The 24,145-nt window shown below is 37.2% G+C and overlaps 2 protein-coding genes and 2 non-coding genes across 4 annotated transcripts in view; 3 read left to right on the forward strand and 1 right to left on the reverse strand.

The window, feature by feature from the left end:
* The first annotated feature begins 200 nt into the window (after positions 1-200).
* ncf1 (neutrophil cytosolic factor 1) lies at positions 201-10,020 on the forward strand. Its single transcript, XM_033978346.2, has 11 exons — positions 201-320; positions 1,361-1,441; positions 2,461-2,536; positions 3,681-3,846; positions 4,549-4,604; positions 4,712-4,834; positions 5,276-5,383; positions 5,677-5,794; positions 6,838-6,945; positions 8,026-8,198; positions 9,179-10,020. Exons 1-11 carry the CDS (start codon positions 249-251, stop codon positions 9,331-9,333), a joined length of 1,236 nt encoding a protein of 411 aa, XP_033834237.1. The 5' UTR covers positions 201-248; the 3' UTR covers positions 9,334-10,020.
* Positions 10,021-10,759: 739 nt separating this feature from the next.
* On the reverse strand, positions 10,760-10,831 carry trnaw-cca (transfer RNA tryptophan (anticodon CCA)). Its single transcript has one exon. It is a non-coding gene; the product is annotated as a tRNA-Trp (tRNA).
* A 555-nt stretch (positions 10,832-11,386) lies between these two features.
* trnae-cuc (transfer RNA glutamic acid (anticodon CUC)) lies at positions 11,387-11,458 on the forward strand. The gene has a single exon. It is a non-coding gene; the product is annotated as a tRNA-Glu (tRNA).
* A 1,246-nt stretch (positions 11,459-12,704) lies between these two features.
* st6gal1 (ST6 beta-galactosamide alpha-2,6-sialyltranferase 1) overlaps positions 12,705-24,145 on the forward strand; it is a 31,100-nt gene continuing 19,659 nt past the window's right edge. The window contains exons 1-2 of the mRNA XM_033978964.2: positions 12,705-12,877; positions 20,683-20,770. Of these exons, the coding sequence (XP_033834855.1) occupies positions 20,759-20,770 (12 nt within the window). The 5' untranslated portion in view covers positions 12,705-12,877; positions 20,683-20,758. The remainder of the gene's footprint in view (positions 12,878-20,682; positions 20,771-24,145) is intronic.

Genomic DNA, 24,145 nt, shown 5'->3' on the forward strand with positions numbered 1-24,145 from the left:
CCATTCAGACTTATAGAATAGCAGGGTTGTATTTCATATCTGCTGCCTACTTGTATATTTCCCTTAAAAAGTGCATTTTGTTTCCTGTTTCTTTTTGTTGCTGAAGTAAAAACCACAGAAGAGGAAGGATCCAAGACATGACGACACTGTACTCTCTCAGACACGACTATAAAAGCCCTGTGGTTCACTCTTGAATCTTTACAGAGTCTGAACTGATTTCAATATTTGTCTGATTTGCAGCTGCTAAAATGGAAGAGGTGTACGTGAAACATGTGGAGATGCTCGGATTTGAGAGACGGGTTTCTCCAAGTCGACACTACGTAAGAAACTATTCATTTGGCTCTTTAAACGTGCACTGTGTAACTTTTCTGATGCTTGTCTCCATGGTTATGTGATCAGAAACATAATTGTCTATCCCAACAGAGATAGAAATGTGCAGAGTCGGGTAGTACTCAGTTACATTTACTTTCTATCTACTCCTACTTTAGTAATATTTAGTTTGAAGTAACAGTACACTTATTGTCCCAGGGCAGCTGTGGCTACAATAGTAGCTTACCATCACCAAGTGTGGAAATGAATGAATAATGACTATAATGTAGCGCTTTGAGAGGCTTTGAAAAAGCGCATTACAAGTGTAAGCCAGATATTTGAGTAAAAGTTTTGGTTACTCTTGTGACAGAAGCTTTATGTCGACAATATGAAATGATTTGAATATTTGTGTTTCTTGCCCCGCTCGTTCAGATATGATTTAGTTTGTCTCATTTTGCTGTCTGTCTTTTAAAAATACCAGATTTTGTGCATTAATTAATGTTTTGTCCTTCACATTACATTATATATAACATATTATATCCGAACAGTTACTCTTTAAGTTACTCTTACTTGTGTTTTTACTCTTACAACTCTCTTGTTTCCTCATCAAAAACATACTTAAAGTTGTATTTTGTTTCATTCACACATGTTTAACTCAAACCCTGCATATTTAGGGAGTTCTTCTCTCAAACAGAAAACATTTTGTTCCACCTTGTGATGTCAAGTAGAGTAGAGGAAGAGCTCCACTGTGTTTTTAAACTCCATACGCCTTCATTATAATCATTTGGATAGTTTCAGCCCTGAAATTTCTAATCGTTACTGAACTAAAGGTAAAAGGAGCTATTACCTGGAAAACTACCACTGTATGACATCACTAGGTGGAGCACAGCATGTTGACCGTTGGAAATTCTAGACTTGTCTCCATAGAAATACATTATTCTAATATCATACTGTGCAACTCCACTAAGACGGGCAAGTGGCAGATAGTCCACCAGAAAAGTTCCACAGTGAAGCTTTAATGAGAGCTTTTAAAAGTGTTTGGTCTTTGCAGGTGTTCAGGCTGATGGTGAAGTGGAGCGACGACTCAGAGAAGCTCATTTATCGAACATATCCAGAGATACACACTTTTCATGTGAGTCCTTATTGTTTAACCATTTGTACTGTGTTTTTACTCTGCTTTCTCTAAAACATAATGGTACAACTTTTCATTAGTCTTTTCTTTTTCCTTTTTTTTTTGCAGCTGCTATGAGTTACCTAGCAAACATGTCAATAATTTATTTTGTTGAATCAGTGTTTGCACTTTCTGCATAATTGTATTTTGGAATTGACGACATACATAGAGGGAGTCTGCTTTAGAACTCAGTGCTGCTTCCTGTATTTTCCACGTTTTTTATTTTTTTATGTGTAGCACTCTGAACTGAATTCTACACATTATCAATCTGAAAAGGCTCTTGCTAAAAGTTACAAACAGCAGAACAAACTGCTGTTTGTAACTTGTTGTTGTTACATCTAGTGGAGAGAAAAGCACATCTTCCCTGTCCACAAATTGCTTACTTGTCTGCATGTTTTTCACAAACAAAATAGTCCATGCTAACGTACTTCAGCCTACGCTAAAATAGGCTGAATTATGTCTGGCGGCGTCGCCATGTTTGTTTTGGTTCTCTTGGGCAATTGACCTTTGACTTCGCACAAACCTCATTGCTGCTCTGTGATTGGTCCACCCACTTAACCTCACAGTGGGAGTCTCTCAAGATGGAGTCTCATGAGTTTGTGAACTCACAAATATCACGAGAATCCATCCTCCTGTGCAAGATGAGTTTGTAAAGATGAGATACCTTTACAGACAAAAATGCCAGAGAGCTAAACTGAGTAAATATAAGAGCCACAGCCTTAGATGGGGCAGAGTTGGACGGGGCAGAGTCGGATGTCTGTAAAACATAAACCATCCATTATCCATTGATTATAGCACAGAGTGAGGCTCAAAATGACACATCTCCAGTGGTAATAGGAGTGTGGAGTGTGTGTGTTGTGATTGTTTGTGTTTTGTGAAAGCAGCAGGTTATTTTTCAGTTAATTTCAGTTAATGATGGATGATTTCCCAAAGTTCATAATGCCATAATAAATATAATAGACTTTTTATTTTCATGACAGAAATCCCTGAAGGAGATGTTTCCCATTGAAGCGGGTCAGATCGAGAAGAGGGACAGAATCATCCCTTCATTACCAGGTACAGACCAAATACTAGATATGGAAGTTATTTATACAGTACAGTTTATATAGTACAGACTGAGCTGAATCATCACAGCATGGTATAGTGTGAGCTCACCTCTCCACAGATATGACTTGTAAGTCTCTAAAGAAACAGCATACACAGAAATATATTCTGGGTGTCAGATTGACCCAGTTTGTATGAGTATTCATTGTTCACACATACACTGGCACTGAATTTAGTCTTTAGTTATTGAAATATTCAAATTTTTATGAGCAGTGAGAGCTGCACCTGTGTCCACTTCTCTGTTTCTAAAATCTGAAATCAGTGGTTTGTGACAGGCATTGTGACCCGGGCATTTCCCAAAACAATCAAAATACGGTTTTAAAAAAAAAAGTAAGTCACAAACACCTCCTACTTTGCTATCCCACAACTCCCTGAGGATGACACTTATGTGCCTCATCTCTAAAACAACTTGGATCACTCCCATTACAATAAAATTGGCACTTTCACTTATCACCATGGCAACAGGGTTAAAAATACAACATGGCTTTCACTGACTTTTTTGATTGGGATCAGCAAAAGGAATTTTGTGTAAAAAAAACACATTTTGAAAACCTACATTTTTGACTTGGCATAATTTTTTTATGAAATAATTTAAAATACAGAACCAACTAACTATGGACATATGAGTGAATGCAAATGCCTGATATTAATACTTCCTCTTTGTTTTGTAAAAAACAGTACTGAATGCTGCTGAACTTGTGAAATCTTCTTTCAAAATTAAATTGTGGAGAAACAGACTTCTGCAACACTTTCGTTTTTTTTCGTTTGAATCAGCAACACATGGGTTACTGATGTGTCCTTAAGTAAGACACTCAAACTCTTTAGCCTGTGTCTTTATCCATCTAATCCCACAGTCCACCTCCTAAATATTAAAATATTTTCTCTTGTTTTTTTTCTTTGTCCTGGTTTAGACCTGGTTTGAGTTAAATCCTTGCCTAATTCTGCCTTAGACTCTCTCCCCTCCTGTTCCATCTCCTCCAGCAGAGCCACCAGCCTCCTCAGTCTCTCCATCCTGCTCCTCTTCTCCTTCACCAGTGTCTATGGCCCAGGGGCGAGGTTCTAACATATGTATGATTACTGTGTTTCTTGTTTTCAGCTCCTCGTTGGGTGGAGAATGAGCGTACAAGTGAATCAAAGCAGTCCACCCTGACTGAGTACTCCCAGGCTCTGCTACGGCTCCCTCCTCACATCTCCCGCTGCAGCGCCCTCTGCAGCTTCTTCAGGGTACGAGCAGAGGACGAGAACCCACAGGCCACAACCACGTAAGAACAGAGCAAGGATTATGGTTAATAATGTGCTTTATATGAGTATAGAAGAATACAATCTTTATTTACAATCTTTATTTTGAGGAATGTCATAGGATATTTATTTAATTAAGGCATGATACAAAACAATGCACTACACCTTGGCAAACCTGATGCAATGTGAAATAGTTTCATTAGAGGGATGGAGGAGGATCGAGTTCCGCTCGGACCAAGTTCTGTCGTTGTCCTTAGGCAAGACACTTCACCCACATTGCCTAGTATGAAAGTGGCGTCTGCTCGAATCATAGGTGGTGGTCGGAGAGGCCGATGGCGCAGATTGGCAGCCTCGCCCCAGGGCAGCTGTGGCTACAATAGTAGCTTACCATCACCAAGTGTGGAAATGAATGAATAATGACTATAATGTAGCACTTTGAGAGGCTTTGAAAAAGTGCATTACAAGTGTAAGCCATTATTATTATTAGCATGGAGAGCAAAGGGAGGGGGGACTCAACGTCAAAAATGAAAGTGAAATAATAAAACATGTTAATATATTGTTTTCAACGAATATATCATTATTATATCAACAATAAAAGGTAGCATGGTGATCTCAATATCTTATGTGTTAACAATTAACTCTCTAAAGGTTCTCTTGACGTCACTTAAAAGGTCAAAATATTGATATATTGTGATACTGAATGTGGTGATACATATTTTTTCCAGACTCAAGAGAAACGAGACACTTGAGTCCCGAGAGCAGTTCAGAGCAAATGCATCAGGTGAGAGACTGTGAACCCACTTCATTATGTCCTTTTTGTTCATTCATTTAGCCTCTATTAAGCCCAACATCTGCCCAACATGAACTTGATGTTTTGTCCTCTCACAGAAATTTCAGGTCCTATCATTCTGGACACATATCGAGTGATTGCCGACTTCACTAAAACATCCAAACACGAAATAAACCTTCATAGCGGAGACATGGTGGAGATCGTGGAGAAAAATCAAAATGGTTGGTCAAAGGAGAATTAAAACAAAATATAAACATTGGGGCAGCATTGATCATTGGTCAGATCGATCGATCACTGCATTTTGAACAGTCTGACCAGTGCTTATGTTGTGTCCATGGATGTAGTGTGTGGGTGATTAGCCTCTGGGTTCAAACATGGCTGCCATTCTTATTGGGGCCAAGCTCAGTTCTGTAAGTTTAGCGTTTAGGTATAGCTGGTGACTGTGCTGTCCAGCGACTATGTGCAGTAGTGCTTCCGTCAGTCTGTCCCAGGGCAGCTGCAGCTAGAATAGTAGCTTAGTGAATTAATAATGCAATGTAAAGCAATGTGGGATTTTTTAAAGGTACTGTATAAATCTAAGGCTTCATGATTATTTGCATATTGTCTTTTCGTAATAGGCTGGGTCCAGATTATGTCATAACATTCTCTCTGCTCTGGTTCAGGTTGGTGGTTCTGTCAGATGGAGTCCAAATATGGCTGGGTTCCTGCATCATACCTGGAACCTTTAGATGGACCAGAGGAGGAAGAGGAGCCAGACCCCGACTATGAAGGTACAGTGTGTTAAAAGATGTTAAAAAAAAAAAGGAGAAAACAATTAGCGTTAAAAAGCATGAACACGGACTTTGGTTGATTTTTGTGACACCAATGAGTTTTGGCCCAGTTTGCATATGGTTGCTAGTTAACGGTTGAGGAATTTCCTAGTGTTGTCATCATTTCCAGTCAGGAAGTACAATTTTAAACCTAGAAATCTGTTTTAAACACAGAAATAATAGATGCAGATTTCTAACTTGTACTGAATCTCAGACAGAAGCGGTGAGTTTTGAGTCGGGTCTTGTCTGTGCAGGAGAGCTGTACGTCACCACCCGATCTTACAGAGCTGAGCAGGAGGACGAAATCTCCCTAGAGACTGGAGAAACCATCGAGGTCATTCACAAACTGCTCGACGGGTGGTGGGTCGTCAGGTACGCCCCAACAATTACATTCTTTGATTCATTTTGGTTATACCAGTAATGAATGTCTACTGGTTTACTTACTTACTTAAAGTGCATATGACAGCCTTTTATGTTTTTCTAATTCTGACTTGGTTTAGTGGGATAGTACATGTGGTTAATATTTATCATTGTTTTGCATGAGTTAAGCCACAGTTTGTTGAAAAAAGTTGAGAAGATAAGTATAAAAATACAGGAAGTAGCACTGAGTTTTAAAACACAATCTCTCTACTTATGTCATCAACACAGAAAACTCCACCCAAAATGCAGAGACAAGGAACACATTTTCCCGACAGTTTAAACCTTTACTTAAAAATATATATATATTTTTTCTTTTGTCTAATCATGACTATTGTGACTAGGAAAGGTTTTTAGTAAAATGTTTTGTATAATTACATTAGGTATTTTAGTGAAATGAGTAACTACAATCTATTATCTGTCCATTATCTGTCATAAACTGAGGACACATATCATAGAGAGCACTTTAGGGCTTATTACAAACTGGTTTTAGTCTTAGAAACTGGCAACCCAAACTTTTTGATTGATGAATTAGTGTTAGAATACGATGTGAAATGCTTATCAAATTGTTGCTTATCACTTTTTTCAGCAAAATCATGCTTATCTCATATCTGGGATGGAGTTAGTAGTCAGTACCAAGGAAAATGCTTATAAAGGGAATACTTTACTCCTTTGCGGTATTAATTGCTGACAACTGCTAAAAAACATATTTAGATTACCATGTCACCTTTTATTGATAAAATGTAAAACTAAAACTCAACCAGAATACCAGAATAAGTAGTTTACCCTTTGGTCTTACACTTGCTCTAATTCATTCATAAATTACACAGGAAATTCCATCTTCCCCTGTCTAGTTTCTATGTTAGTTTTAGTATCGGTAACTGGGTATGTATTTTTTGACAGCCCTAATCTAAGAACACAAGGGAAGACCTATTATAATCCTTCCAGTAAATAATAAAACCAAACTGAATGTTGGTCTTGTTTTATTTTTTGTGCAGAAAAGGAGAGGAGACCGGACATTTCCCCTCCATGTTTTTACAGAAAGCTGGGAAAAAGGCTGCATTGGAGCGAACCAATCCATACGGAACCAAACTACCTCCACGAAGGTAAAATGTTCTATTATTTCACAATTACAATTACCTTAAAGGGCCCACATTACAGTGCATGTTATAATGTTGTTTCCTCATCACAAACATACCTGGAGTTGTGCTTTGTTTCATTCACACATGTTTAACACACAAACCCTGCATATTTAGGCTGAATTCTTCTCTTAGAAAACACTCTGTTCCACCTTATGATATCATACAGGAAGTGCTCCATTGTGTTTTTAAACTCCGTACATCTTCATTAGAATCATTTGCATAATTTCAGCTCTAGAATTTCCAGTCTCTGTTTAAGTAAAAGGTAAAAATGTATCTGTTAACTTGAAAAAGCTTTGGAGATGTAGACAGACTAATAATAAAATGTTACTCAAACATGTGTGAATGAAACAAAACACAACTCCGCCTATGATTTTTGAGAAACAACCTTCTTACGTGACTAAAAAGCAAACAGGAGTAAGTTTTTTTGTAATGTAGGGATTTTTTATTTTTTTTTTAAGTTCAACAATATGGCATTAAATGTATCTAAAAATAATGCACTGGATGTATACAGCTCCTTTCAAGACACCCACAGTGTTTTCCAGTGCATTATTCATCATGGTGAGTTACAGGTCAGATCTCTGGAGAGGTGACCGAGCTCACTGTAAGAATGTATATTGGTGAAGATATTTTTGAGAATTACAAACACCTGGAATTGAATAAATGCATCTTTAAAAAGTAGATATTAGAGCTTTCTGCCATATTGTAACATTGTTGTCACATTGAAAACATGTGGTTTAAGGTGTCATCTTTGAGTAATCTAGTGATCTCTTCAGGGCCATATTTGAACCCTCCTTACTCAATCTTAATACGTTGTTTTCGGCCAATACAGCATTTTCAAAACAATAAAAGGTAACATGGTGATCTAAATATGTTATGTGTTAGCAGTTAATACCTCACAGAAGTAAAATACCCCCTCTTTAATGCCATACTGTGGAGCTTCCCAAGTGTTTGCATGTTTATTGGCGTGTAACATCTCCATGGAGACAAGCAGGTGCGGACTTCCTACAAGAAAATGTATGCTTCTGCTCTTCTGTTTGGCTGCAGGTCGACGATTAGAAACGCAAAGAGTATCCACGGTCGCTCGAAGCCAAGCCTGTCCCAGGACGTCTACAGGAGGAACAGTCGAAAGTACCTTCAACAGAAGAGCAACCGAATGCCACCACGGAAACACTCACGCGACAATGTCAAATCACCTCTGCGCGAGATGACGCATGAAGGTAACCATGGAAATACACATGTGACGATAGTGAGACCATAGTGAGACTCAAATATATTTGAGTCGCTCTAATTGAATATAAATCTATTCATTTTAAATCATAGGAGTTACTGAGCACAGTCCCAGTCGTCCTAACGCATGACTTTACTAGAATCTATTTCAGCAGTTGCCATGGAGACACAATCCACATATTGGCAAACACTGTCAAAAAGTTTTAAGAAAAGCTACACAAAATTGATTTAAACAACATATTTTCAGGAGCCTGTGATCAATACGAGTGTTCATGGCCTTGCATAGTTGTTTGATTTTCAAATGTGTGTGTGACTTTTGAAAAAAGTGTTGGCTAATGCTAGCTAGTTTGTGACTGTAATGTTATTTGAGAGAGACTTGTTTAACAACACAAATCAGCTCACCTGTTACACTTCCAGTTGAGTTAGTTCTTTATGGTCAGATTGTGTTAAAACAAAGCTCAAATTAAAGTCTGACAGAGCTTCAGACAGAGCAGTGTCTACAGTTAGCCTCACACCCCCAGGGAATGTTGATGTCATCATTTGCAAAGTATCAATATAAGTGGACTCCAAACCGTTGCCCCTCTCTCTGTAACTACTGCTGGCAGACTTGTCATTTCCTGCCTTAAAATGTATGTATTAACCCGCTCTGCGTGATCCTGGGGGTTTATTTCACTATATGGTCCCTAATTGAAGATATGAACATTAACAGACTAATCAGGTGCTTTCTTTCCCTGAGGTTGCTCCCGCTAGCGTTAGCAACAGGTTTAATTGACAGCGTTGCGGAGCGAAGAATGAACAACTTTGCTCCAAATCATCCACTATAACTCCTAGGCTTGACTGCTCTTTCTGCATCTAATTATAACACATTTTATTGATCTCAAACACACAATAAAGAGTCTATTATGTTATGTTAATGCCATGTTATATTTTGTGATAAATACAAATATGTATTTTTCCATAATTTTTCAAGAAAATTTCTCAGAGGCCAGTTCTGATGCGGAGCAGAAGAAGGTCGCTCCAGTGGTTCCTCCAAGACCCAGTCCTGAGCTGATTCTGGAGCGATGCACTGACAAAACCCGCAAACGTATCAGCCTCCGCAGCGCCCCCACTGCCTCTGTCAGCTGAACTACATCCCAAAGAAAACCAAATAACATACAACAACATTCTGCATCTTTGTGTTCAAAATACAGTGTTATGAAGCTTAAACATCTGTGCATATTAGTTTAAAAGTACACAGGACGATACCAAACAACCACAAATGTATATATGGGAATAAATAGCTGTGTTTCATCACTGCATTCTATAGTCCAATAATATTTAATACAGCTAACATGCTGGTTTTTGTTGTAATACAGTGAGTTCTTGGGTCTAATCACTAATAGTAATGATCAGGTTCAACATTTGTGCATTTACTTTTTGGATATTTCAGGGCAAAGTACAGTGTAATCAATAGGACGAACTCATGCCCCCATCTAGTATGACATCATCATATTCTAGGGTCAGAAAATGTCTCATTGCCAGTCATCAGTGAAAGTGCAACAACCTTTCATGTTTTTCTAATTCTGACTTAGTTTAGTGGGATAGTACCTGTGCTTAATACAGTATTTATCATAGTTTTACATTAATTAAGTGGCAGTTTATGAGAAAAAGTTGAAAATAAAAGGACAGAAATACAGGAAATAGTTCTAAAAGAAAATCCCTCTACTGTCATCAACATCAACTATTCCATCCAAAATGCAGAGACAATTTATGTGCAGGGAAGGCTTTTGATGGTTTAAACCTTTCTTTAACCAAATAAATGTGTTGTAATTGATTTTTTTTTGTCTATTTACAACTATTGGTAATTTAGCCACGTTTTGGCCCTTGTTTACATTATAGTCGCTAGGTAACAGTTATATTACCTCTGTCTTTTACGTTACATCGACCAGGAAGTAAAATTATAAATTTCATAAAAATATGAAAACTAAAAAAAAAAAATAGGCAAGACTTTTAGTAAATGCTTAAATATAATTCTGTCTACTATATTTTAGTGAGATGAGTAGTTTAGTCTGTCAAATGCGCCTAAACAAATTTCACAAACTACTAACTTGTTTCGGCGCCATGGTGCAAAATAAAATAATGAATAATAAAATAAACGATAAGAATTAGCATGTATATTGTTCATATGCCTAAGTATTTTCTGTGCTGATGAAGTGATGGTAGCGAATACTTTACCTTTTAGTGCCATCTAGTGGAGACATGTTTCAGTATCCGTAAAGTACAAAAAACACATTCACGCATGCGTTTATTTCATAGGTATAGGTTAGGTTATAATATCGATTGCTCAAAATACTTCATAAAAATAAGAATGAAGGGTGAAACTGTATTACATTAGGCTATTGTTTGTTTCTGATCGTTGCTTTATATTTTAAACCTGGTTTTGTAGCTAGAGTTTTCAATGTAGTGGGGCGCTAGGACTATGGATTATAGATAATATGTTACCGATTAGATTAACAATAGAGTTAATAAATATGTAAAAAAATATATATTTATATAAACACAAAATGTTGTTTGACCCCGACGTGATTTGAACACGCAACCTTCTGATCTGGAGTCAGACGCGCTACCGTTGCGCCACGAGGTCTTCACAGTCAGTTCTCCTTACTTGGGTATAAAATGTGGCGCATGCACTGTCTTATACATTTTTATTGATTTTAGTGCATTTTCATAGCCTGTGGTGTAAATAAAACGAGTGTATTTCAGACATAAACAAAATCCGTGTTTGGATTAGATTATACTATACAAAAGCAAATTCGTTTTTAATGGCACAAAGGTTTTAATTTACAGAAAGTTTAGCTGCAGTCTGGAGGTACATGAGGAAGTAGGTTAGTTTATTTTTGGTTAGCTGTTAATACCAATTCATTAAGTTAGACCACGGGTTAAGATTTTGTCAAGTTTAGGAACAGGATTATTAGTTTATACTTAGGGAAATGTGTCGGGATAGTTAACATGTTAGCAAAAGTAACTTTAAAAATCAATTTGTTACTATGGCAACCAAGTTCTAGAACTAAATTTTGTTTTTTAATCTAACAAATTAAATAACTGTGACGAGAATGGCCTTAGTGACTTTAAGTATTCACACGCCACAGACGAATAGTATGCATCTGAAGTTGCACAGTGCTGGAAAACGGCTTAAGCTTCCCTGGTGGTCTAGTGGTTAGGATTCGGCGCTCTCACCGCCGCGGCCCGGGTTCGATTCCCGGTCAGGGAACATGCTTTTTGTTTTTATTTCTTTTGATGGGGTAGTTCAGATTTTTAAATTACGGAATCAGAACGTGTTTTACTCGTTTTTTGTTGATTATATAACATACAAATATTAGTGGTTTTAAGATTTTTGTAATGATGTCATATTGCCACATGGGGGCAAGAGACAGTTTTTATCACATCGAACTTTCCGTTGACATATCCAAAAGGTAAATTTACAAATTTTGATTTTAGACGCTAGAACACAATGTATTACAACAGAAATCTGCATTTCAATATTCAATATTTAGTTGCCTTCCATCTGTATTAAATATTACTTGCCTTTAGAATGAAAGTCATGTGAAACCCAGCAATATATTGTTTTTGTCTATAGATTTTTGTCATAATTTCTCCAATTAATGTGTTGCAAGACTTCATCCAACTTCTTTACATTCAATAAAATAATGTAATGTAACTTGTTAACTGTAAAAATATGAATGTGTTCTTTTCATTTCTAGAAACCATGTTGCTGCTCCTGGTTTGAGAGATTAGATTCAATGAGATTATGAGCACTTGAGCAGAAGAGTGTTGAGTGCAGATAGCGTGTGCCTCTCCATCCGGACGTCTCTGCAGAGGTTACGTGTTGGCAAAGATGCTGCAAGAAGAAACATCAAGTTTCCCTTATGCAGCAGACACATGACCGGAAGTACATCAAAATAAAATTTTATCCCCGACACGACTCTATAACCTTTTTTTTTTTTTTTTTTTTTTTTTTCACAGAAAAGAAATAATGACAAAAAGGTCGCATCGGCTACAATGAGCTTGAAAATAAAATTAATAATGAATAAAAAAATCATGTTTAAAGTCACATTTTTTTGAAGGTATAGTAAAAATTAATAAGGCAATTCAAGTGTATTAGGTTTAGCCTCATAAGTGATTTCTTTTTATTAGTGTAGGTTATGTGCTATTGTGATAAGATGCACTATTTGCTTGTGACTTATTGCTTGGTTACAGATGACATCACTTATTCTCTAAGTCATTAATATTTAATACAGATGGGGGAAGCTAAAATGAATAATGTTAAAATGCAGATTTCTGTTGTAACATCAATAGATTGATAATAGAAAAAAAACTGATAATAGAAATGTTCAGGTTCAACATTTGTGAATTTTCCTGTAGCTATTTCATGATAACGTAATCGTTAGGCATCTTGCTTCCCTTCCCCGGAAGTGCAGGAACATTTCTGTGACTTGACGCACTTGACTGGCGCTCGTGCAGAGAGAGAGAGAGCGCCAGGTCCGCTACTTCTTCAGTGCGCATCGTGTTTCTCCAAATGCCACCGGAGCCTCTCTGCGCAGCACCGGACCCGGAGCACCGACACCACGCGCTGAAAACATGACGCCGAAGAGCCGCTGTGCCCCGGGCCGACCGTGAAGCTCCATCCGCGGTAAGAGCATCACTCTGTCACCGGGAAAGAAGCCTCACGGAGGACTCAGGGCTCGACCAGGGCCGTGCACCGAAGCTATCACATACAGCAGCCTAGGTTTAGTAACTCATGGTATTATTTAGGTTTTAGGTTTGGTCCTCATGTTTAGACATCTCTCATGCAGTCCATGTTTAGTTCTATATTAGACCTGGATTATTTTAGTCCTGGTTTTATTTAGGTTTAGAACGGTTTAGTCCTGTTTAGACATCTCACATAGCTGATGCAGTACAGGTTTAGTCCTACTTTAGACGTGTTTTTTTTTTTAGTCCTGGTTTAGTTCTGGTTTAGAGTTAGCCCTGGTTTTAGTTTTTAGATTTATTTATAGTCCTGTTTAAACATCCCACTAGAGACTTATTTTATGCAGTCCAGGTTTAGTCCTACTTTACACCTGCTTGGCCTGAGCCAGTAGGCCTAACTGGCAAGGTGCATTGTTCCTGATCTGTTTCTGAAATTAAAACCTCATCCGGAGCACTGAAAATCGCAAAAATCAAGTTGTAAACAAGAATAGACATGCCAGTAACTGGTATCCAAAATTAGAACTTGATGAGCTCTAATGGGGAAAAAAAATCTCTTAGACAATTTTTTTCTTTGTAAAATTCCAAAAGAGCAATTAATAATAGTGAAATAGGGCAGATTTGTGAGCTGACCACAATGATATGCAAATCGGGGAGCTAGCAAAATGTCCGGAGCATAGAAAATCACAAAAATCAAGTAGTAAAAAAGATCAGATATACCAGTGACCAGTATTGAAAAATAGAACTTGATGTGCTCTAATTTTGAGCAAAGACCCAGAGAAAAAAATAATTTAAAACACTCTGTAGCACCACCTCAAATTTAGATTTTCATGGGGCCAATGGGAGGCCAAGACGGAAAAAAATATAATTAAAAATCTGAAAACTTGCTTGCCTGGAAAATCCAGAATGATATCTCTCTGTATTTTTTATACAGACTGATATCAGTCTGGTCCCGCAGCCTCTGTTGCCTCTCAAACCCAGTAAAAAGTGATCGTGCAATCAAATTTGTTGTTTTTTTGTTGTTGTTTTTTTCAGTGCCATGTGAAATGAAGGAGCTCATTGGTCACCTGTGATTTCCAAATCAAATCAAATTTATCTCACCTCAGAGTATCAGAGTTTAGTGTTTTGCTCACTGATTCTGCAGAAATCCACAATGTTTTTCAGCCCCTATCGAGATTTTTTTCCTTAATATTTTTTCAATGCGGATGGACCATGCAGGTCCTTGATTGGCTAATCCACCTGTCAATCACGCCCATTTGAACTCGGGGAGATTCATCAGTGACCAGACTCACATCTTTGTAAAGTGTGTATTCTGAATCTCAGGCGTGAAACTCAGGCCTAACAAAAATAAAATATGTCAGAACTTGCAAAAAATTATATTATGACGCTGCCCATACAAGAAGTCGGCCATATTGGATCAAACCCAGGAATGACAAAAACACGTATGCACCATGGGACTTACGACATCTCCTCACACAGTTTTCATCGCAAACAATTCAAATTTGGGCAAAATACAGTTAAGTCAACTATATTTTTTTTCTTTCTTTGTGGTCATGGTGAATTTTCAACAAAATTGGAATTTTTGGAAAATTTCCAAAAAATATTTATCTTGACACATTTTTGATTGGAAAAATCCATAAAGAGTGTGTGCACAATAATGACCCCAACCCAATGATATTCAATTTGCATAGTTGTGATATTAAATTGCTGCAGCTAAAATTTACTTCGTCAGCCAATGATGACATACCTCCATCTTCAACACTGTTACCATGGCAACGTCACAAACGTGTCATTGAAAACATGGAGTTCAGCCAGATGTACTTTGTTGTAGGCTAAATAGATGCTTTTAGACTAATCCAACTATGGGCTTTTAAACATAGAAAGATTAATCTCGGATTAAAAATAGCCCATGTCATGATAAGTAAAAAGAAAATATTATGAACCCACCCTAAAACCAACAGGAAGTCAGCCATATTGGGTGGAACCTGTTTTTGCAAAATCATACTTTGAATATCTCCAACTTGGATTTTCATTCAAAAGGCTTAAAAATTGGTCGAAATAACCTATACCCATGTTCAATTAAATATTGTTGTTTAGATTTTTGATGAATTCTAAAATGTGGGTGTGGCTAACCTGCAAACCCGTGGAAATTTTGTATTAAGTATAAAACATGTGTATTTCTCACAGGTGACTTGACATTGAGTCGGACCCAATGAACTGATGATGATTGTCAACATGAATTCAACAATGTACAAAATGTGTAGCTATGATGTAAAACTACTCTACAGAACCTCCTTGAAAATTTGCCCTGCTTGGTTTAGACAGCCCACATAACCTGGAGATCCCACACAGCTGACACAGTCCAGGTTTAGTCCTATTTTAGACTCAGTTTATTCTAGTTCTTTCAGAATGATGAGAAATTAAAACTGTTGCCATAGCTATTAACAATTTAAAACAAAATGTCATCTTTTGAGTGGGAAATAGTGCTTGAAATGTTACATATAACAAGAAGCTGGAACCATCAATAAATTATTCTTCATGTTTTTACTTAAATGAAGCTTTTTTTAATTTTGTCTAATAGAGCTGCATTTCTACTAAAAAAATACTTGGTCAGCTAAAAACATGTGCTGCTGATCGATTAGTCGACTAAAAAGGGGGCGTTTCAAAAGCTCTCAAAACTATAACAAATCTCTATGTATCTGACCCAAACTGCACTCACAAGAGTACACCTGCAGAGGGAGTTCATGCAAAAACAACTGTTTATGCAGAAAAAAGCACAAGAAAACAATGTATTTCTATAAAGACTATAAAGATTAAATTAAGTGAATCATAGTTTAATCTGCCTTTTTATTTATGAATACCAAACAATACCAGATCTTCAGATCACTGACTGCTGCCATTGTCCCATACAAATCCTTATAATCTAAATAAAATGATTAGATTTGATTCAAATACAGATTTGAGTCGACTAAGATTCCATCGACCGATTAATCGAGTAAACAACAGGCCTACAGCCCTACTCTCTCTTTCATAGTTCATTAATCCTTCTATGTAAATGTGAGTTTAAGCCTTTAGACCATAATCTGCGGGTCAGTGCTTCTCAATCTGCGGTGCGCTTCTATGAGTGTTACTCAAGAAGAGCCTTTTTCTTTCTGGTCTTGTTTTGGACCTGGTTTAGTCCGGGTGTAGTCCTTGTTTAGTTCTGAGTCCTGATATTGCCCTGGTGGTCTGGTTTGGTCATTGGTGGCAATAAATATTGAAGCCTAAATAAATGATCTGTCAGACAATTTCACAAAATAATTCAAAAATCAATATAATTTAGTGCAGAAGGAGAGGTCTGATCGGATTTTTCACTTATTCACAGCAGTATAGGACCAGTTAAAACACAGTTTAATGATGAGGATTTAACTATAGGCTATATAGACAATTTATGTTCTACTTTTACACATTTTGTTTCAGTTTGTAATTTGTAATATAACACAATGCACTGCTCATGATAACGTCTTAAATTAGTTTGGTCAAATTTATCAGTCCGTCTGGATTACTACACTTCAAATGCTCAAATATTTATCAAACCTTTAAGTGCAACATGTATAAATGGATCATTGCGCAAAATTGTAAGATATTATTTAATGAGCTACAAAAAAGTGTAAAAATGTTTTAATGCATCATTCTAATTATTTATTAAAGTATTATTAACATGTTGCTTCTTTACACTGTCTACAGTGTAAAGAAGTTTGTTTCTGGTCTAAGCATCAAAGAGAACCATGAATCTGAAATGTAAAGTCAGAAGGATTTATTAAGTCTCACACAGGCAAAACTACAGTGTAGCTGGACAAAAGTGAACTGCGTAAGTACAGGTCGTGCACAAAGGACAGATGGAGAGCCCTGAAGAGTGTGTGTTACAGTTTTTATAGTGTGTATCCGTGTGTATGTGTGAAGGAGGATCTTCTGGCCAGCAGAGTGTTATCGGCAGTGCCACAAGAGCTCACATTCATGTCCTTGAGTCCGAGCAACACTGTATTCTGTTGTATTCAATATATGTGTGTAACTTCTTTGTATTCACAGTTATTAACTTTAACAGATCAAGATAAAAGTGTAAATTAATTGTTAAAAATGGATATTTCAGGACAGGGACAGGAAGTCATATGACTTCTAAGATGAAGGGGGACTCCCTAAATACTCAGGAGGTGGACCTAGTGTTCCATGTTAATCAAAACTAACTAACTAACTAACTAACTAACTAACTAACTAACTAACTAACTAACTAACTAACTAACTAACTATATATATATATATATATATATATATATATATATATATATATATATATATATATATATATATATATATATATATATATATATATATATATATATATATAGATATATAGATATAGATATATATAGATAGATAGATAGATAGATAGATAGATAGATAGATATATATATATAGATATATAGATAGATAGAGAGAGAGAGAGAGAGAGAGAGAGAGCAGATATATTTAAAATATAGAACAAATATTAAGGTTCAGCAACACTGATATTATTTATTAAATATTATTTATTCACGTTGACAAGATGAAATGATTTGAACATTTCTGCTTATTGCTCCGCTTCTTCAGATATGATTTAGTTTGTCTCATTTTTGTGTCTGTCCTTTGAAAATACCAGATTTTGTGTATTACTTAATGTTTTGTCCTTCATATTACATTAACTTCAAATTATAAGTCAGATGTTAAGTCCCACAGTTACTCTTTAAGATACTCTTACTTGAGTTGTAATATTCCCAGATTATTATTATTTTTTTACATGCGCTATTACTTTGTATTTCTACTTAAATATTATTTTGAAGTAACATTATTCTTGCTTGAGTACAGTTTTAGGCTACTCTACCACCTCTGCTCATCCTTTTTATGCCAATTCTGCAATATTAACCCATGCAGATTTTTATTACATTTTGTTAAACCAAATGTAAAAGTCCTGGTTCATTGGGGCAGTTTTTTTTTCACATGTTGAAACAAGTTGTGGATTTTGCTGTGAGGCTCACACCTGCATGAACTCATAAAAACACCATTTTAACGTCTCCTGGATCTAATAAACTTAACGATCCTGACAGGGCCACAGGGCAGAGAGACCTGCGACTTCACAAAATGCTGGGAATTATAGGGTTTCACAGGGAATCACAGGGTCCAGCAATATGATACTTAATATGGGTCACGATACCATAATATGGCAATTTTGCGGTATATGCAGTAATCAATATACTGTACATGATAATCTGCAACATACGACGGAGTATAAGGGTCTCCCAAATTCTTTATGCGGAATCGACACCACATACTGTCCTCTGTTCCCCAGTACAGGGTCCAGAGCACTGTACACCCTGTATCTGTGGATGTTCCAGGTGCACCAGATGCAAAGATTCCTACACCCGTCAGTGTCCTGATACTAGAGGCGCATGGGGGTCATTTCTGGAGAAATGATTCAACAGTCGTTAATGTTTAAAAGGCCAGCAATATATAGTTCTACTATTGAATATAGGTTTTAATTTAATCTTTTAATTCAAATAAGGGCCATTCTCTTGCACTCTGCTTGTGGTGGCTAATTGCTCTTGCCCCTAAATCTGGATAAAATTACATCTTTACGTTGACTACGACTTTATTCTTGTAAAATTACAACTTTATTCTTACAAAAATGTGAATTATTTGTTAATTATACTCTATCGTAGCAACACTATTTTTTTAAAAGGCAGAGTTATGCAAAATTGACTTTTTGGAGCTTTCAACCACGTTATAACATTGTTCCTTCATCAAAAACATGCCTGAAGAGGTTTAATTTATGCTGGGCAATTTTGCCTGAAAAGGAAATTGTCGATTTTTTCTCCAAAAATTTTGTTTTCAATCATATTTTCCATTTTTTCCCCATCTCCACTAAAAATGTTCTGCAAACTACAGAAAATGGTCAAAACTGAAGAGATAGTCTGGTGATCATATTGAACCCTTTGGCCATTGGGGAAATGACTGAGATGAAACAAACTACTGCCCCCCCAAAATTTAATTCGACGCCACTCATTTCAGAGTAGTCAGTGCTGCATGGCCCTGCGCTGGTCCCTGTGACTGCAGTGAGCTGCCTTTCTTGCATTTTTAATGCAATTTCCAATGAAAGAAAGTGCATGTTTAAATAATCTTGCAATATCTCCCAAATTCTATTTGAACCCTCCTTACAGTTAGCATTACAATCCAGTACAAAACTCCGCCCACAAGCCACATGTGTACACAAATCTCAATAATTCACAAACCTGATGTGATGTGCAGTAGTTTCATTAATGAGATGCACACTTGTTGTGTTGTGATAGTGCTCTCAAGTGAGTGTTGTTTCCGTCAAATATAGCATTGTCAAAACAGTGTAATACCCCGACTTTACAAACCAGATTTTAAGCATTTGTTTGTTAAACCACTACATGCAGAAACACCCATTTTAAAAATCAAAATAGTGAACATGTCATATACAGAGAAAGATACCTCGAAAAGGAAAAAAAATTCAAGCTGACAAGGAAAAAGAGGTAGAAATGTGAGGAATGCAATTGCAGTTGTAGTATCAAAAAGCCCTTGTTATTTAAAACTGTAATGGGTAATACTCTTCTCAGCAACCAGGGCGGTGTCTCAACACCTACAGTTGACCACACTGGAAATAGGATGTGAAAACTGAAAAAAATCTTAGGTGAGAAAAATAACGACAACAATGTCAGAAAGAGCAGAGGATGCAGAGGAGCGAGATAAGAGAGCAGAGGAGCAGAGGATGCAGAGGAACAGAGGAGCAGAGCAGAGGAGAGGAGCAGAGGAGAGAGTCACGTGGAGCAGAGGAGAGAGTCACATGGAGCACATAATGTAAACGAGAGGGACAGATGGAGCAGAGGATGTCAGTTAAACGTGTGTCTTGTGGTTTGAGTACTTCTTGAGAAAGATGTTTTGTTGTACCATTTTTACTTCCTGATTTTTTTTCTTTCTTCAACATCGCACAAGTAGCGTTAGTAGAGTACAAGGGTTAGTAGTAGAAAGGCAGCAGTAGCAGCTGATTTGAATGAACAGGATTCGCAAATCACAAAGACTGCAATTTTTGAAGTACCATAATTTCACCAACAAAAACAGCAAAGAGCAAAAAAAAGTCTTACTCTGCATAAAACTATATCAGAACTTAGTAAATGGTGACATTTTTCTATAGTGCTTTTCTACCTTCAAGGCACTCAAAGTGCTTTACAACAAGGAACCACTCACCCATTCACACGCCAAATTACTAATATTTTATGTTGAAAATTAGGTTGAGTTTTTTTTTTTATTATTGTGGTATTGTAATCGGTATATTGAGTATGGAGTCTCTACCTTAGTAGTATAAATGTGTCTGTTTACACAATGATTAGACTGATAAAAATGGAAGACAACACCTTTATTTTGTTAAATGAAGGTTCATTAAGGCTGCATTTTGGATGGAGTTTTTGTTGATGACATGGGTAGAGAGATTCTGTATTCCTGTAGTTTGTACTTATTTAATTTCAATACAAAGGAATAGACTTGATACCCAATAACAATTCCGATACCACTGTGATAATAAAAAAAACAACACTGGTACTACCCAACCAAACCAAGTCACAATTACAAACACATGAAAGCCTATCGTTTTAAGTCCCTGTTTGACCTGATACACTGTCTTTTTGCCTTGTTGACCTCATACTTTATTTTTATCTGTCACAGAGGAGATGAGAGTTGTCCTGCAGCCAAACCGTCTCTAAGCAACAGCAGCATCAGCAGCTATCGCCGCAGCAACGCCATGGGCTACAAGGTGAGAGCAAAAATCAGACCAGCCGCAGGTGTAGCATCATCTGATCATCTCCAAACTACTTTAAAGTGCATCTGATAGGACTGGACTACTCATTTCACAAAACCCATTTATTATATTTAAGGTAATATTTTAGGTTTCAAATTTTACTTCCTGGTTGGAAATCATGACATCACACTAGGGAATTGCATAAGTGTTACCTAGCAACCATGATTTACAGAAGGCCAAAACTCCTCTAATGTACACAGAAATTATGATTTGATAAATAATCAAGAGGTCAAGCGCCGTCCTGGGCTGTCGTCTGGACTCAGTGCAGGAGGTGGGGGACAGGAGGGTCCTGGCTAAGGTCATTTCTATGCTGGGCCATGAGTCTCACCCCCTGCAGGATGCTCTGTCTGCCCTGGAGAGCAGCACCACACCTATATGCAATACTAAAGTCACTTTACGAAGATGTTATATTAGAGTCTATTTTTAGTTTATTTTTAAGTCTATTTTTTAAAAATTATTTTAAGCTATTTATCTATTATCTTGTTTTATTGCATGTACCATTTTCCTTCTGTTCTTTAACTGTGCAGTGCAATACTGGAATTTCCCCACTGTGGGACTAATAAAGGCATATCTTATCTTATCTTATGAAATGATAAGAACATTTTAATTGAAATCATGTTCAGAAATAATAATCAGAAAAACGTGTTCCTTGCGTAAATCATGTCTAAGGCTACATTCAAACTGAGGAGTATTTGGCCCAATTCAGATTTTCTGTTTGTATCCAATTTTGTATGTAGTCATTCACATTACAATAAAAATGCGACCACTATTTATCGCTAATGTCAATGGGATTCAGCCGTGAAGTGACCCGCATACGCGCAACAAAACACAATGCCACACAATGCCACTTGCAGTGCATTGCGTTTGCAGAAGTAAACATGGCCCCAGTTCATCTCAGTCCTGGCACATTTGTAGCTATTCCAAGTTATCTGAGCAACTGGAGCCAACATTTACTTGATCGAGTGATTTCATAAAGCATATCAAGAAGGAAAAGGACAAGGATTTTGATTATGGGAGAGGAGTCGAAGCCAAGAGTGGTGGGACACTGATGTGAGCCGCTTGACTCACACAGACTTTTTTAATAACTTTCGGATAAGCAGGAGAACATTTGCCTACATATGTCATTGCCTTTAACCAGCTCTTGCACGCCAAAACACTAATTTCGATGACGTGTAAGTTGCAAGAATGTTTTCACACTGGCATGAAAAAAATATCACATGCAGTATCCCACCAAATTAAGTAAAAATTTGAGAATCATCAAAACCTGTCATACACACTTTAAGCCATCACAACTGTCTGATTTTGTCCCATGTATTTGCGCAAAATGTGTCTTGCCCCAGTACAGATGTGTTGTATAAGCAGCTCTTGTCTGCTGTGTACCATCTGTATCTAATTATAACGCGCTTTATTGTCCAACAGTCAGGAAGTGTGTGTTAGCTTGCTAGTTGTTGTTGGCTTTTGAGTCACGGCAAACTTCGCTCTGGTCTTATAAACTCATCGCAGTGAATAATTAGGATGCTCAGAATGCATAAAGTAGGGGAGGAATAACTTTGGACCACTGCAAACCATTTACAATGAACTACTTCTGTTTTTCGTATTTAAGACTCTGTATCCTAAGCTCTTACAGTTTTTAAAAAGGTACTACAATCACAACTGAACTTGTGTCGCCAGAGCCCTAACTTGAAGGTATAGGACATGTACAAGTTTTTCTGATTCTCAATATGCAGACAGGTCATGCTTCACGTCAAAGAACCTCCAGGACATTTTCCCTATAAAATGTAGCAAAAGCAGCTACTGTTGTCACGATAAAGTACATTTTAAACTTGATTTAGAGAAGGCTAGGCTTAAAGGTCTCTGACTCCTGTGACCTTTAAACTGTTATAATGGTGTTACTTCCTCAAAAACAGGCCTGGACTTATGTTTTTGAGTAACCCTTTATTATTAGTCTGTTTACATGTTCAAAGCTCAAAATGCTCTATTCTCACTTGTGATGTCATGAAGCTGTAGTTTTCAAGTTAACATCTACCCTGTGTTAAGTAGAGACTGCCAGTTTCAGAGCTGAAATCTTCCAAATGAATAATTTAATTAGAGAGCACGCCTAAAAATCCTTGAAATGCAGCAGAAAACTTCTAACGCCTGTGGTCTTGGTTCTGCAAAACTGAAACACACTCAAAAGGTGGAGCAGGCAGTCAAGACCAGTTTGCAAGGCCTCAGTGTGCTTTCCCAATTAAGTCACTGAGAAGTGTGATCATTGAACAGTCATCAGCTTCTTCCTTGCCTATTGGCCTTCTCGTACAGGTATACAGCCCTGTAAACTGTCAGTCCTACTAAAAAATGAGGCAGACCATGACATAGTTGTCCCATCATGACAGTGCTCTACAAAGATCAAACGATGAAAATGTCAAGCTACAAGTAGACCCCTCGAGTTATTTTTATAGACTACCTGCCTACTGGACCAGTCCAAACCTCCTTCAGATGCTTGGTGCTTTGAGTAGGCAGGAAAAGATGCATTGGAAGGAACATGTAAAAATGTAAAAATCTTGTCCATGCATATAATAGTAAAATACTTCCCTAAGAGCACAGACCATGCAATAAGACATGTTTTGACAAATACACTGCCTGGCCCAAGAAAAAGTCTCCACCTGGATTTAACTAAGCAAATATGTTGTGGTTGCTGCAGTTGGTCAGGTCTAGGTTCAGCAACAGTCTGTGCTCAAATAATGAGGTCAGCTGACACCTGAATATACTGAATGACCAGGTTATTCCATCAATAGTTTTTTCTTCCTTGATGGCACGGGCATATTCCAAGATGACAATGCCAGGATTCATCGAGCTCAAATTGTGAAAGAGTGATTCAGGGAGGCATCATTTTCACACATGGATTGTCCACCACAGAGTCCAGACCTTAACCCCATTGAGAATCTTTGGGATGTGCTGGAGAAGCTTTGTGCAGCGCTCTATCATCATCAATGCAACTTCTTGGTGAAAAATTTATCCAACACTGGATGGAAATAAATCTTGTGACGTTGCAGAAGTGAAATCGACACAATGCCACAGCGAATGTGTGACGTAATCAAAGCTAAAGGTGGTCCAACAAAATATTAGAGAGTGTGACCTTTTTTGTTGGTGGTGACTTTTTTTTGGCCAGGCAGTGTCAGTGGTTGATTCAACTATGGAGCAGCAGAGTCCTGTGGGTAACGTTTAACTCAGAGGAAGGCACAAACTGGTGAACAGATGGAAGGATGACGACGCTCAACCCCCCCCCTCACATGAAAGATCAGAAAGATTATAGTATTCAAGATTGGGCAGTCCCTTACTATATGTTGTTAA

Source organism: Periophthalmus magnuspinnatus, chromosome 14 (assembly GCF_009829125.3).
Source record: "Periophthalmus magnuspinnatus isolate fPerMag1 chromosome 14, fPerMag1.2.pri, whole genome shotgun sequence".
NCBI lineage: Eukaryota > Metazoa > Chordata > Actinopteri > Gobiiformes > Gobiidae > Periophthalmus > Periophthalmus magnuspinnatus.